Below are 15,102 nucleotides of genomic sequence, written 5' to 3' on the forward strand. Positions count from 1 at the left end.
CCCTTGGCCAGGTGACACCAACCTTTCCAGCTTGCGCTTAAGGTGTGTTAGCTAATTTCAAAGAGAGTTACTGTCTCCAAAATAGGGGCAGGCGGGGGGCGGGGGAAATAATCTTAACCACTACTTCTTAACCTACAGAGAAAAACTCTTTCCTTAACCTACGGAGAAAAACATCTAACAACAATAACGTATGAGAAAAATAACTAGAAGAACGGTTCCTCCTGTCGTGCAGGTCTCACAGCAGCTCCTGATGGAGTATTTCCCAGACCATCTTCTTACGGAAGTAAGGCATGTGGGTCTGAAAAGAAAAGAAAACTCCATGAAATGCACCTCATGGCAGAAAGAGACACAAAATACGCAGAAACGCCCACTTAATTCTTTACTATGAAGTTCCTTTTAAGAACCGTCAACACTTGCCCTTCGAGTACAGCCTGGCTTTCACCCGCACAGCTCCTAAGAGGGTGACATGCCACCAAAACCAGATCTCCTTGACCACACAACAGCTCACAAGCACTTTCACAGAAGAGCACTGCCTTGGAAAAGAACCAGTGTCTTCACTGGTCAAAGGCTGAGACCCATTTCTCCCAAAGACCCAAAGGCCAGATCCCACAAACCCACTGGCTCCAGTATCTCCCCCAAGAGGAATCTCACTGGGAGCAGACACCTCAGCCGCTGCGTAACTTCCCTGGCTCTTGTCTCTGTGCGAAAGGGGCTGGAGCTGTTTAGAACCTTCACTCACCTGTGTAAAGGTCAGCGGTCTGTCTCTGCAGATGTAATCTGCGTATTTGCAGATGAAAACGCCGCAATCGCTTCCATTCGATTGCTGAGGGATTTCCTAACGAATGCAAAGAAGATGGAGAATTTGCCTCTATCTTCAAGGAAAAGCAACTTGGAAGCAGCACCCATTACCAGAAATACCCTAACCAGACACTCCTGAACTTGCACCATCCCCAGTAACCGCTCCCCAACACAAGGAACAGACCCCAGGAACTGCACATCATCCCTCCCCTCGGCTTCCTACGCTCGGATGTTACAAGCCAAATTCCTGGCAGGCTGATAAGGGACAGCAGGCTTCCTCCCTGCAAGGTGTCTGGAGGTTTCTACAGTGTCTTTCTGAAGTGACATCCCTTAAACGGAAACTTTAGGTGCTGCTTCTTACTATTAACTGGCTGAGAAACATCAGCTCAACCCCTTGCTTTGTCACGTGCCAGGATCTGGGCTGCAAACAAGCAGCCCACGTTCTCTGACAACTGCTAAAGAGACTTGAAATTTGACTTGTGAAATGGGGGCAAAGCCAAATTCACCTTCACGTGGCAGAGCAATTAAAAAAAACCCAACAAAGTATTCAGCCAGCAAGGAGAGGCACTGCTCAAAGATTTCATCCCAGCATGGTTTCCTGGTCCACTTGCAGCCCCATGTGGGACCAGAAGAAGATGCTTATGGCTGTTCTCTGAAGTCCTGGCCTTATGAGAAAGCGTTAAGAGCTTTGTGACAAGGAGTTCTAGTTCACATTTCAAGTGCAAGCAGTGCTCACTCACATGTGGCTCCATGCTGTGAACAGTCCACTCCGAAACATTCAGGTTCACGTGTCTTTTTTCACAGCTTTCTTCTTGCAGGTATTTGCTGGTTAAAACAAAAGAAAAAAATCACTCTTCATCGCTGTAATTTAGGCCGAGAAAAAAAGAGCTGCTGAAAGATCACAGGAAGATGAATGGCAGGAGGGTTTTATTGATCACTAACAAGGTTGGTGCCCGTGTGCCACGGGGCTACCATGTCTTTGTCTGTGCTCTAGGGGGAAGGTGGCAGAACCCAGGCATCCAAGACGCTGGGTGGAGGGGACGACGTGAGACTAGGGAAGGAGTCACTGTCAGACAACTCGCAGCAAGCGAATCCAAGATTTCTGGTTTGTTATCTACAAGACACGTGGAAACTTGCAGCCGTGTCACAGGGGCAAAATTCCAAACCCTTCTCCTCATTCACAACACAAAAGCACTGACTGAGCAGTTACTTACAGCAAAGTCTCACAAATCTTGTTCCTTCCTTGTCCCAAGGAGTCGTAGTATTTGACGGTCTTCTTTCTCATATCTATGACCTGTTTTTCAAAGGTGACTGTTAGACAAAGCGCAACCTTGTGCTGCACAAACCTCCATGACTTTTCTTGCTAGCTTTTTCTCCCCACCCAACTCTAAATAACAAGCCCGTTTGACTCACCGCTAGTGTCCAGTGCAAACGCAAGTTAATGGGCACTAAGATGATGTCCTTGTCGAAGAGATCCACACGCCTGGTCCATCTTCCTACGGCTTTGTAGCCCCCAGAAGTAAGTTTTTCATAAAAGAACGAACTAAAAGCGTGGACTGATGGATATCCCTCCTTCTTACTTCTTTCCATCACAAGACCCATGTAGAAATTGATGACCTGTACCATAAAGAGTAAGCTTGAGATGTAAAACAAGACACTAGCTTACCAAATGAAAAGCACAGCGACATCTCTTTTCTGGCCACCCTGAAGTACGCAGCTGAGAGAACTCCAGCCTCAGCTGCCAGCTTTTGTTGTGAGAATTTCCCACTTGGTTACATCTGCAGCTTGGTAAAAACACCTGCCACCCACTCCAAGAACCTGGACTAACTCCTGGAAGCTGCACAATACAAGTAAAGGAACTGCCAGAAGCACCGGACCCTTCAGTACCTAAAATAAGAACTGCACAGAGATTTCTAGGCTCTGCAGTGCAGGTCATCAAATAACTTTGCAAAGACTTGTGTACACGCTGAAGGGGTATTTTGAAATAAACGCTCCATTAGAAGATCCCTGTGCTGCAGCTACTTTTACCTCATCATTTAGCCAGCAAAGCTTCCTTAGGGTGTGGACGTCCTGGCGCGTGACCCTTAGTTTGAAGGCACTGCTCAGGATCTCCTCTGGCTCACCTTTGCCTAATGCGGCAACGACCTCTCTCTCCATGGCCTGAAATGGACAATTAAATGGGGAAGGACTTGTGAAACAGAGCATCGAGCACGCCAACCTGTGGGCAGCTTTCAGCTCAAACACGGCCTGGAGACGAAGCTCAGGTGACAGAGCAACTGCCTTTGCCGGCTTTCGGCTAGGTTAGCAATCGCCCTTTCTGGTTGGTTGGTTGGTTGGTTGGTTTCAGCATCCTGACTTGGAACTTCAGGGCCCAGGTTTGCTTCAATTTGTTTTCACCAAGGAAGCTGAGATAAAACGCAGGGACGAGCAAACACACAGCAAACGCCTTTCCCATGCGATGCTGCAGCCCTCGCAACGCTGAGGTTTAAGGCAACCGCAGCAGGCATTCTCCATGCCAAGGCAGCTACGTCAGGAGCCTGAAAGAATGGGAAGGTGGGGGAACTTCAAGGGAGCTGAAGTACCAGCAAAGGGGGAAACCGAGGCAGCTACACTGCAGTCAGGCAATCGGGAGTCCAGGCTGTGCATGCAACTGGTTGTCATTTGCATGTTTCCATGCAAAGGAAATTCTGCTTAGGGAATGCAAAGCAACCACTGGGTCTGTTAGTATAAAATACTCTGAACTGCCAGAGCATCTTCTTCTCGGTTGAACGTGGGCTAGCAGGATAAGAAAACCCCTGGTTTTCCTTGTACTGAGCATCACCCCGCAGACATTGTAAACTCTGGACTTGCTAGCCCTTTCCAAGTCAATCCTCAAGAGGCAAAAAAGGGGGCGCTCGATTAGACGGCAACTCCCAAGAATAAGAGCAGCCAACATTCAGACAAGCAGGGGAACGTCAACTCCCACTCCCTGTTGCATAGCGTAACTAAGTGAACTCCTGTGACCACTGCTACACGCAGTGCAACCATGCCCAGTGCGCATCCGCGGCTCGGTGACATCCCGAGGACGTACGCAAGATGCTCAGGTCCCCCACAAGCAAGGCAACACCACGGAGCAGTAAAAGCTTCTATTTCAAGTTCTATCTTCATGCTAGGACAGGTTGAGAGGCAGATCCCATATAACTGTAGGAATCAGGTCAGCACTGCTCTGGGAGACTGCTGTTGAACCTGGACTCATTTTTGTCCGAGTAACAGAAGCCCCAGAAACCCTTAGGTTAGAGCACAACTCAAGGAGCGCGTGGAGCATCAAATGCTTAAATCCTTTCAATCCTTCAAACCAGCTTTAGTGCTGACCTTTGCACTGGGAAGTCACAGCTGCAGACACTCCCTGACAGCTTAAAATGCAAGTTCTTCAGATTTCAAAAAGCCTGAAGAACCACCTGTAACAAATGGGGTTCCTTGCAGCTGTTTCACAGCCTTCAGTTTTGTCTAACAGCCTGTCAGCTACGGTACCTCTGTGAGTGGAGTAAAGCCTTCTGCTCTTTTTTGCAGCCTTGGCGGTTTCTTTTCTTCCACCTCACAGGCAGGTGACTTTTTGGTCTCACCAGGTGCCAGGGGTACCGCTTGTTTCGCTGGTCCATGCTGTTGCGGAGTAGCTTCTGCTGGTGGGGAGCCCCTGCGAGGAGCGGGAGAGAGAAAGAGAGAGAGCAGTGAGCTGTGGACCTGTACTGTCCCACGGAATTCTCAAGAATTCACCTTCTGGACAAGAAATGCTTTTTCAAGGCTGATGCTGACTACAGCCTCGGTTGCACACGTGTGACAACATCGTCTCCGCTTCCAGCACGATTCTTTCAGAGCAGCCAGACTGGCATAGAAGGAAGCGCTGGAGCTTTGTAAATTCCTTCCCATCTCCCTGTGCAAGACTCCTTTGGTTTCTCTTGATCAGTTTCATTATTTGGAAAACAGGGAAGCAACCAGCACTTCCTCTGTCAAGTGCTCTGGGATCTACTGGGGATAAATGCTGCGTGCTAGGGCTTATGCTGCAAGGTATAACAGGAACGTCTGCAACTCTACCTGCAGCCACATACAGTTAGCTTACGGGAACTAAGACCAGCACAGGGAACTAAAAATGGGACACCTACAGGATATTTACTTGCCTCCTATAGGCTAGTCAAGAGAGTGACTGTCCCCATTTGGAGAGGATTACCAGTAAAACCACGCAGACTCTGAAGAGCAAACACATACACAGACAGTAACCTTGTCTGTCTATACGTGCCTTCCTCAAAACCAAGAATTTGCCCTGTCACCAAAGACAAGGGCAGGGAGACCTTTTCCAGGAGGGAGACCTACAACAGACTCTCACAGTATTCTCCCCTTTCAGTCCAGCGTGGTAAGAGTAAGCATCACAAGCTTCGTCAAATGACTTCCCTTGGTAGTTAAATCCACAAAAAAAGGCAAGAAAATGTTCCTTTCACTTGAACCCATCCTACCCTCTCAGTTCCTTTCTTTCCTTCTCTCCCCCGAGCTCAGGTGAACCACGGACAATTCCAGCACACAACAGTGCCGCACGGCTAAAGAGAGCGCTAGGCTTTAAAGCGGGGAGAAGAACAGGCACGGAAAGAGACACGCGCACAGAGCCAAAAGAAACAAGAACCGTGATGAAAAGAGACTCTACCTGGTCACAACATCGCCCTGAGGCGGCTCTGGGCAGCAAACATCCACCCATGTGATACCTGCACAGAAAAGCAGCAGTATTAGAAAAATACGTCAACTTGCAATTTTACTTTTCAAGTAAAAACAAGCACAGAAGCCAGAGTTCTCTAAGGCAGACGAAACCTCAGGAAAACCAGGCACATTCAAGACTTCTGTACCGTGCAATACCTGTCCTCCTCTTTTTTGCCTCAGACTCGGCACGATCGTCCGCAGGCGCACAAGTGCTGAGGAAAGAACACACAGAACCGCGGCTTGAAACTTCCTTCAGCTTCTACCAGGCTGACTTCCCTTCACAGGGCCCAAACTTCCAAAGGTACTTTCCAGAGCCCAAAGGTTTCCCCCTCCGGCGAAAGGCCCTCGGGCGGCGCGGGGCGGCGGGCGGCGGCGAGGAGGGCGCCGAGGGCCCCCAGCAGCCATCGGGACACACCCCCCGCGCCGGAAATGCGCCCGGCCCGCGCGCCCGGCGCCGCCTCCCTATTGGCTGCCGGGGAGCGGCCCCCGCCCCTGCGACACGGAGGGGAGGGACGGGCAGGCGGCGGGGCGCGCGCATGCGCGGCGCCGCCTGAGGGAGGCGGGAACGGCCGCCCAGCCCTCCGCCGCCTCCTCCCCGCTGGGGCCGGGCCTGTGCCGGCCCGCCCCCGGCCAGGCGGGGAGCTTTCCCTCCCAGAAAGCCCCGAGCCGAGCCCTGGACGGCCGTGGAGGGCGACAGGCCCGTCTCCCTTTAGGGAGAGGCCCCGCAGGGGCCGGAGGGGCGGCCGCAGGGGCCCAACCGAGGCCGGAGGGACCTCGCGGGGGACCCACAGAGGCCCGGGGGGCCCGTCGGAGGCCGCAGGGGCGCCCTGGAGGACCCAGAGGCTGGAGAAGCCGTTCCGCGTCCCGCAGGACGGGGGCGGGCCACAGCGCCCGGCGACGCTGGCTCTTGCGCGCCCGCTACTGCCTCCTGTGCTCTGCGGCGGTGAGGGAATGGCATTGCCGGGCTTACCCAGCCCTGGCCTCACGGCCCAAGCGACGCTTTGTGCCGCTCCGCTGGGGAGCTGCAGGCGCTGCGTGCGGTTCCGCCATGGCTCCGCTGCAACTAGGGACGCGGACGCTGCGTTCGACCATTGTGACGAACCGTGATGTAGCGGCGGCCAAGGGCCCGCTGCAGGGAGCCCGGCTAAAGCGGCCGCTGTGGGGCTGGCGAGTGCTGAGCTGGCTCCTGGTGGCCTTGGCTGGCGCTCGGGGGCCATTCTAGGAAAGGGGGAAGGATGGTCTTTTGGGGAAGGGCTCTTCCCTGCTCCCAAGGCAGATGTGGCCCACGTGAGACTCGTACAGCTGCCCTGTGCCACAGGGTGATGCTGAGGCTTCTCTCCTGCCTTGGGACCCCCTACCCTGGGCACAGGTGTGGAGCCAGCCCTGGGGCTGCAGGATTCCTCTGCCAGGCATGTCCCCCCAGCCGCAGTTTCTTCCACCCTGCAGCATAACCCACCGCAGGACAATGCTCAGAAAAAGATGAGAAATCTTCTCTGGGAACTGTGGTGGTTATTCTAAAGCAGCTCCTCTGTGCTTCCTGGTAACACCACTTCCTTGTCCTCACCAGGACAGGGGTTTTAATGCTGTTAAATGATTTGAAAACACCTGCATGAATGGCTTTGTGTGTGCCAGAAAAGTACCTGACAGTGGCGACAGGGTCAGTGTGACTGCGGTGCCCGTCCAAAGGTTTTGTCCCAGTCGGATTCCTTTGTGCGTGGTGTTTGGTGTGGAGACTCTTGTGATCTCTAAACGTCAATAACCAAACACATCAAGAAGTTACCATTTCATTAAATTAAAGCCACCACTGAGAGTCTTTCTTTTTGGAGGGGAGTCTCTTGTTGCACCTTACATTAAATGTTTTGGGTTTTTTCCTCCTCTCTGTCCTGCATATGGCAAAAAATTCCCATTTTTCTAAAGGCAAATACAACAGCTGGATGTGCCAGAGGCTGCCTGTTGTAATTCCTGGCACGTCTTTACAGTGCAGTTTTACATCAGTTACATTTCTCAGTGCCTGTAATTGATGCAGCTGATGGTCATGACTTAATTCCTTACTGTGCCTTTGAGCTTCTTGCTCAGTCCATTGATGCGTAAGGACTCAAAATTAGGCTCTTTGGTGCACGAAAATCCCGAATCCCGTTACCAGACGTTTACATCCACATGGATTACTGGAGTCCCATCTCCGATCCGATAGTGAACGCGGATCATTCCAGAATCTGAGCTCATTAATTGTGCGTTACCCAGAGTCTGTGCCTTTAGAGCAGCTTCAGTGTGAAAGCAGCTTCACACACCTGGATGCCGAAGCAGCATATTTCAAATTCGTGGCATAACAAACTGAACAATTAACCTTAGGGCTGGAGGAATGCTTGGTCATTTTAGCTATACCCCTACTTTTAGGTATGGAAAGCGTAATATGCTTAATCTGGCATTTCAATCTCTTTATTTCGCATGTGTTCGGGATGATGCCGGGTGGCACAGCGCTATCCCAGACTCCAAACCAGCACTGCGACTCCCCGCAGCGCGCCTTTGCTGGGGCTTTGGCTGGCTAATCTCGGCGGTTCTTTGCCTTGGGTACCATCCCCCTGGATATGAGTCAGTTTGTCACCACAGCTGCCTTATGGCTCGTGTGTGTTTAGCCGGTCGGCACCTAAAGGCACCTCGCAGCTCGTCCCTGCTTCCCACCCCAAAACGGGCACTCCGGGAGGCAGACTCCGTCTCGTGGCCAAGCACGGGTCTGGGCGGTCTTACTCGGGGTGTAAAATGGCAGAACGTGAACTCGGCTCCTGCCTGAGCTGAGCAGGGCACATCTGAATTCCTGCCCGTCTTCTCCCCTGCCCACCAACCCCTCCCAGACGTTCCTCCTCCTCCACGGGCTGTCGCGGTGGTGTTTGTCACTCAGCTCAGAAGGGACACCGCCATCACCACCACTTTGTGGACCCAGAAGGACTAGGAGTGCCGGGCAGGGGTCCCTCAGCTTCCCGCCACCATTGCCATGGCAGGGGCTTGCATGGAGGTGGCACATCAGCTCAGCGAAGCCCCGCTGCAGCGTCTGCTCCACATCTGGTCTGGGCTGGGAGGATGGCTTTGGGGGAGGCGTGCGGAGACCCTGCTCTGTCCTCCCGGTGTCACCAGAGAGGTGCCCAGCACTCCTGGAGATGGGCTCTGCTCCCTCCCCTGCTGCGTGGTACCTGGCAGGGAAGGGCGAGCGCCTTCAGGGCGGCCACAGGGGCTTCCTGGGAAAGCCCCCCTTGTTTGGGAAGGGCTCAGCAGTCGGCTGCGGGTGGCAACTTCTTCCTGTAACTGCTCCAACGTAACTCCCTCTTCTGCTCTGAGAAACCCACAACAATTTATTGTCGTTTAGACAGGTATTCTCTCACCCGATGGCCCCTCCCCACCCAGGAAGGGGAACTGGGAAAAAACAAGGAAAGCCGAGGACTGAAATTCAAACAGGTTTAATAGAATAAGACTAGACAATTAAGAACACTAAAGAACCAGTATTGATCCCGATACCAATAGAAAATGCACAAGGACTATTCCCAGCCCATCCCATCAGCAGAAGCCGTGCTCTCCCAGCAGGGACAGCCAATGTGGGACCCTGCGAGCGCTGCGGCGTCGGGAGGAAGGGAAGGGCTCAGGGCCCCAGCACCGGGGCAAGGAGTGCTCAGGATGGCAGCCAGCAAGGGGGAGAGAACTCTGCAGCAAACTTTCTCGTTTATACTGAATGGTTATAAATACAGAGAGACATCTATATACACACCTGCACAAGCGTCATTACGTATGCAGGCTTCACACTTCCAAACAAATCATAATTTGAAATACAGGTGGTCTGACACTGAGAAGGACACATGCACGACTGGAGGGAAGCAGCAGGGAGAATCTTGCCCACAAACATTCCCCGTACCCCTTTCTAGTGTTTAGAAGTTAATAAGCTTTGAAGAAATCAGTAGAGAAATCATTTTAGCTTAAGCAAATGACTGAAGTCTTCATCCCTTTGACATATTTTTACAACAACCTTTGCTACATTACGTTAAGATGGATGTGGAAGCGGGACACCTGTGATCTGAGAGGAAACAGATGTGTATCTAAACCAGAAAATTAAACAGCTGCCTTAGATTCATTCAGCCCTTTTGGATTTTACAACATTTTCCAGTTTTTAAACATCCACATTTTTGTTTCCAGATCACCATTCGTTGAAACCTCTCTCTTCAATCTCCCCCATTTTACAGGATTATGCCACTTCTTTAGTACTTCCAGCCTCCAAGAAATTCCTGGCACCTCACCTGCTCCGCCTATCGCTAAGACTGGCAATAACCCCTAAAATGTCAAAGCTCTTACCCGCCCCCCAAGCCCCAGGAAATTCTCCCGACCTAAAATGTCAAACACCAGGAGCCTGCATCCCTCCAAAAGCAGTTTATGCCCCATTATCCTGACACATACTGAGGGTTCCTACAAGCCACTCCCCACAGCTCACTGAAATCGCAGAGTTTCTACTACCTCCTTTGGTTGTTCTTCAGACATTTTCTCTGCCTAATTTTTGCTCTTTTGCCAAACTAGGCTCCTGTAAGGAATATGCAATAACAAAAGAAGAAAAAACAGACTTCTTTACCCTCCCTATATTCAAACTCTGCCGGTAAGCAGATCACGACTGGTGTTTGCTATTAAATAAGCATTTTATTCTAACCTTCAATTTGTGACGACGTGTACATTCCCAAAATCACCAGATCCCTTGATCGTTACCCACAGTTCTTCCCCTTCATTGGCCACTACTGGAATTGAGGTGGAAGCCCTGAAGTCCAGGCTTGTGAACTGGAACACCTGGAAGGAACAGCTTTTGCCTCTCTCCCCCTGAAGCACACCAGCACCAGACCAGATCACTGCTGGGGGGGCTGCGAATCCACTGGGAGGGAAAGCAGAGCAGCCCCTTCCCATGACAGTTCCCACACTCCACCAAAAAGAAAAAAAAAAGCCAAAAAAAGACAAGAATGTGTTTTGAAAAATGAGAGTATCAGACAAGAAGCACGGAAGCCCAGCTTCCTCCCACCACCTCTGCCGCTTGCACTGGCCCTGGGGCTCACTCCGTGCCACCAAGCCGGCAGGAGACTAGTCCAGCAGCAAAAAGCAAAGGATTTTCTGACAGCTTCGGGTACCAACCAGCCCAACAAAAAGTCAGATCAAGGGCAGCTGATGAAGGAGGAACACAAAGAACGACCTGTCCTTTTGGTGGCATCAAGCTATCAGATTGTTTCGAACCTTCTCAAACCGCTTCCTTAGTTCTTCTTCCACAACTTACTAATAAAAATCAGCATTTTTAAAAAGAGATGCCTTAAGTATCTTGTAAGTACATCTATACCTTGAGCATTTCTACTATTCAAGTTACTCTGATTAAAAAAAAAAAACCAACCACCCAACAGACCTGACTACCATATTAAGCAATTGCTGACCAGGCACATACCAAGTAATCACCACCACCATTAACTAATTCACACAACGAGACTCACTACTTTTCCCTTTAACTAGTCTTCTTCCCAGCCCTCCCATGCCTGAATCACATGCACTCCAGTGAGCACAATTTCAATGAAGGAAAACACAATACAAGCGACTTGGAAAAACGTGGCAATTATTACAGCATACCGATGGTATCTCAAGTGTGTTCCAGTATTCGAAGTATTAGTAGCACCTAATAACTTAGAGCCTCTTCAGTTAAAAAGAGCTTCCGGAGTTTAATCCCACTATGGACTATAAACTCTGAAAGAGAATTTGAGCGGGGATTTTCTTTCTTTCCCTTCTTTTTTTCACACCCCTCTCCCTGTTTAAACTGTGACATAAACCAGTTTCAGTTTGCTTTGCTGCTGAAATAGCAAGTCCCATTACTTGCGAAAGCACCTGGTATTTCTTCTCCATCCCCAATGCTGACACTAGGACTCGTGGCTCCACAATCCAGTCAAGCCTGCAAAGCAACGCAGCTGGAAACGCAATCGGGACAAAAAAAATAAATCAGCTGATTTAATTCCCAGATCCGACTGGCTGTCCAAACACTAGTATAAGGGAGAAAGCAGAACACGTTTTCAGGAGCACAATTCTTGTTGGCAGCATGGACTTGGAGCAGCTCAACAGACAGTCGGAAAGTCATATCCTAGATTCTTTATCCAAACGCTGCTGCTACTCTGCAGAGACTTGAGTGCTTCCCGCTTGAAAAAGTAGAAAAGCCATTGACTCGGTAAAATAGAAGCCTTAAGTAAGCCAAAAATGTCATAAATAACACTAGCAAGAGCATTAGAAAAGCCGCTCCCTGATCTAGTCTGAAATAGCAGGTTGTAGATCTGTGCTCTTCTCTCTTAATTTTACAAACGCCTACATTGCGTACAACTTGCCTATTTATGACTCACAAAAGTTCAGACATAACTCATTGTAAGCCTTGCTGAAGACTGTCTGCACGGGATTTTATTTTTGTAAATAAAAGTATAGAAAAGGGAAGAACAGGGAAGCAGGAAGAATGGGAAAGTACAGACTAGGAAGTAGGTGGGATAGCAATTGCTGTCCTATCACACCCTGCACAGTTACCTTTCCAAAAGACTTTGCTCAAAAGGTCTTCGTGTTTCCACTCCTTCTGATTGGAAATACAGCGCAGGTTATCCTGCCAAACTTTTACTAAAGGTCGGCTGCCGTCTTAAACTGCTTTTCAGTGGACTCGCACAACAGCAATTCAATCAACCTTTTATAAAAAAAACTAACCCACAGAAATCCACCTTGAGCAAGTCAGAACTAAGAGCTCCTCCCCAACAACACAGCAGTTGTAAGAACGACGTGAAGACACCAACGGAGAGGGAAGACCGGGGGCGGCACGAGCCTATTCTCTAATCCCTGTCTTTCAGCATTCATTCCCATGCAGCATTTTTAACCTCCCGCAGACCAAGTTCTCCTAACCTCAGCTCCATGGAAGGACAAACACTTGCACTATTAAAGCTTCTTACAGGGAATCTGAAAGAGAAAAGGCCCTACCCAAAGCAAGACACTCCAATTTCCTGCTCAGAATTGTTACCTTCTCTTCAAAATGGATTTTTTGCCACCTCCAGTGAAGGCTAAAACTTCAAACTACTCATCACCTCCACAACTCCTGCTGAGGCTGCGAGAAGTTCAAAAAGTACAGGCTGATGAGGGAAAAAAGCACCCAAACCACAGCGCTGACCCCGGCACTGCACTCCTCTCTAAAAACTAAACACCTCGAAGGAAAACAAGACTCATTTCCCAAAGGAAAAACACCCCGACCCCGACGCCGGGGCCACGGCGGGCCCTTCCCGCGGCGGCTCCTCCCCTCGGGCCGCGGCGCCGCCCGGAGAGGGGCGGCGGAGGGAGGGATGGAGGGGAGTGCGGGCTGTCCCGGCCGGGCAGCGCACTCAGGCTCCGTGTATTACCCGCTCGCCGTAGTTCTGCTCCCCGCTGCCGCTCATCGTCCCGCCGCTCCCCGCCACCGGCACCGCCGACCCGACCCGACCCGACCCGACCGTCCCCGGCGCCAGCGCCCTCCGCAGAGGAAGTGACGCCGCCCCGCCGGCGCGCGGGCCCCCGCGCCAGGCCCCGCCTCCCCCGCCGCCGGCCCTGAGGGGAGGCCCCGCCCCGCGGCGGCCCTGGCGGGAGGCCGTGGCGGCTGGCGGCGGGCGCCGGGGGTGGCCCCCTCCTGCCCGGGCTCGGGAGCTGCTGGGGGCCGGGGGGGCGGAACCCGACGAGCGGCCCCTTCAGAGACAGCTCCGGTGCCCGGTGGAGCTGGTCCTGCCCGCCCGAGCGGGGCCAAGGCCAGGATCCTGTCTCTCATGGAAGCAGAGAAGGGTTTGGCTTGGAAGGGACCTTCAAGCCCACCCAGTGCCACCCCCTGCCCTGGGCAGGGACACCTCCCACCAGCCCAGGCTGCTCCCAGCCCCGTCCAACCTGGCCTTGAACCCCTCCAGGGATGGGGCAGCCACAGCTTCTCTGGGCAGCCTGGGCCAGCGTCCCACCACCCTCACAGCCAAGAATTGCTTCCTCACATCTCATCTAAATCTCCCCTCTTCCAGTGAAAAACCGTTCCCCCTCATCCCATGGCTCGTCCCCTCCAAAAGGCCATTTCCTAAGGAGAAGCGAGGCCCAGCTCCCACCCAACTGCTCGTGCAGAGCACAGTGTTAACAGGCTGTTGCTCCCCAGGGGCTGCTCTCAGAGAACCTCCTTGGGGCACAAGGACACGAGCCCCGGCTGAAGGGCCAGAGCCCAGGAGGTGACCCTGTAGACAGAGGGGACGGTGGCTGCTACGCCTACCATTTCCCACCACCTCAGACGCAGAGGCTTTCAGCAGCCACCAGCGCTGCCAAGCGACCAGCAGCAGGGATCCCCTGACGGAGGACGGGGGACAAAATCCTGCTTTTGTACTCAGCAGAGCACAGGGTCAGCCTCAAAACTGCAGCCCCCAGATGGTGAGAACCCAAGGGAAGGGGAAAGGACACTTCAAGCATTCAGTTACTGTGTCCTAGCGGTAATAAACAGCTAAAATCTTCCACGTCCTCCGGGAGCCTGGGAAGATGAAGTATCTCATGGAGGGACAAACCACGACAGATGGCCTTTGCAATAGTTCTTCCTTTGGAGAACCACCTCTGATTTGGGGACGGATTAAGCTCATCACTGAAAGCAGAGAGCGATGTGGCTGCTGACCCGCACCACAGCCAAACCACCGCATCAGCCGGCCCAGGAGAGCAGACCTTCAGGCGAGGAGCAGCCCGGGAAGGCTGATCCCACCCACGGCGACAGAGGGCATGGCCCCAAAATCACCAGCTTTCCCCCCGAAGACGAGGAGAGGAGAGACCGCATCACCGGGCAGGAATCACCTCACATGATGGTAACTGCCATTACAGAAACAACACCACACGGTCATTTGTACAAGCGTTCCAACACGGGGCTTCCAAACCACCTCTTGGGCAATTTTTCCTCTACGATGGTCAAGGAAAGACCTGAAATCCCACTCCAGCTCCGGAGTGTAAGCTGGGGGGGGGGGGGGCAGGAAATGAAAGAAAGGGGGAAACACCATGTTTAAACTGATCTAGCTGGGTCTGAGCGTAACAGAGCGAGGATCGACACAAGCTCTTCATTGGGCAGACGCCTGGAGGCAGCGCCTGCGGCAGAGCAGCAATAATCTCCTACTTGGCTGTTACTGGGATTCTCGCTGCTGAACAACGTCCTGGTTGTCCCTTCAGCATTTTGGGACAATCGCTTGGAGGTTCTGGTGCTCTGATACCCAGCCTGGCCAGAGTCGTCTTCCTCCATAGACTGTCAGTGAGCTAAAACCCACATTGATGTGTCAACCTTTTCTTCAGTGACCAAAAAAAAAATTAAAAAAATCACTCTCCTTACCAGATCAAGTTTCATTCCAGTAAGGCTCTTAAATAATTTAAATATTTATTTTAATAAAAATAAATAAATACTTCTCTTTTCACATTATAAAACTCCCTGGAGAAAGAAAAAAACCAAACCAACCCCAACCACAGGGGTTTCTCTCGCAAATCAAAAGATGGTAAATGCTTTCTTCTGATGGTCATCACAAATCCACTTGTAGGCATCAAGTA

The 15,102-nt window shown here is 51.7% G+C and overlaps 1 protein-coding gene across 1 annotated transcript; it reads right to left on the reverse strand.

The window, feature by feature from the left end:
- LOC128911499 (sentrin-specific protease 2-like) lies at positions 1-2,955 on the reverse strand. The gene is made up of 6 exons (XM_054206498.1): positions 2,827-2,955; positions 2,212-2,415; positions 2,013-2,092; positions 1,539-1,623; positions 740-835; positions 1-298 (listed from the first exon to the last, which is right to left on the reverse strand). Exons 1-6 carry the CDS (start codon positions 2,953-2,955, stop codon positions 236-238), a joined length of 657 nt encoding a protein of 218 aa, XP_054062473.1. The 3' UTR covers positions 1-235.
- Positions 2,956-15,102: the final 12,147 nt, after the last annotated feature.

This window comes from Rissa tridactyla, chromosome 6, assembly GCF_028500815.1.
Source record: "Rissa tridactyla isolate bRisTri1 chromosome 6, bRisTri1.patW.cur.20221130, whole genome shotgun sequence".
Classification (NCBI taxonomy): domain Eukaryota; kingdom Metazoa; phylum Chordata; class Aves; order Charadriiformes; family Laridae; genus Rissa; species Rissa tridactyla.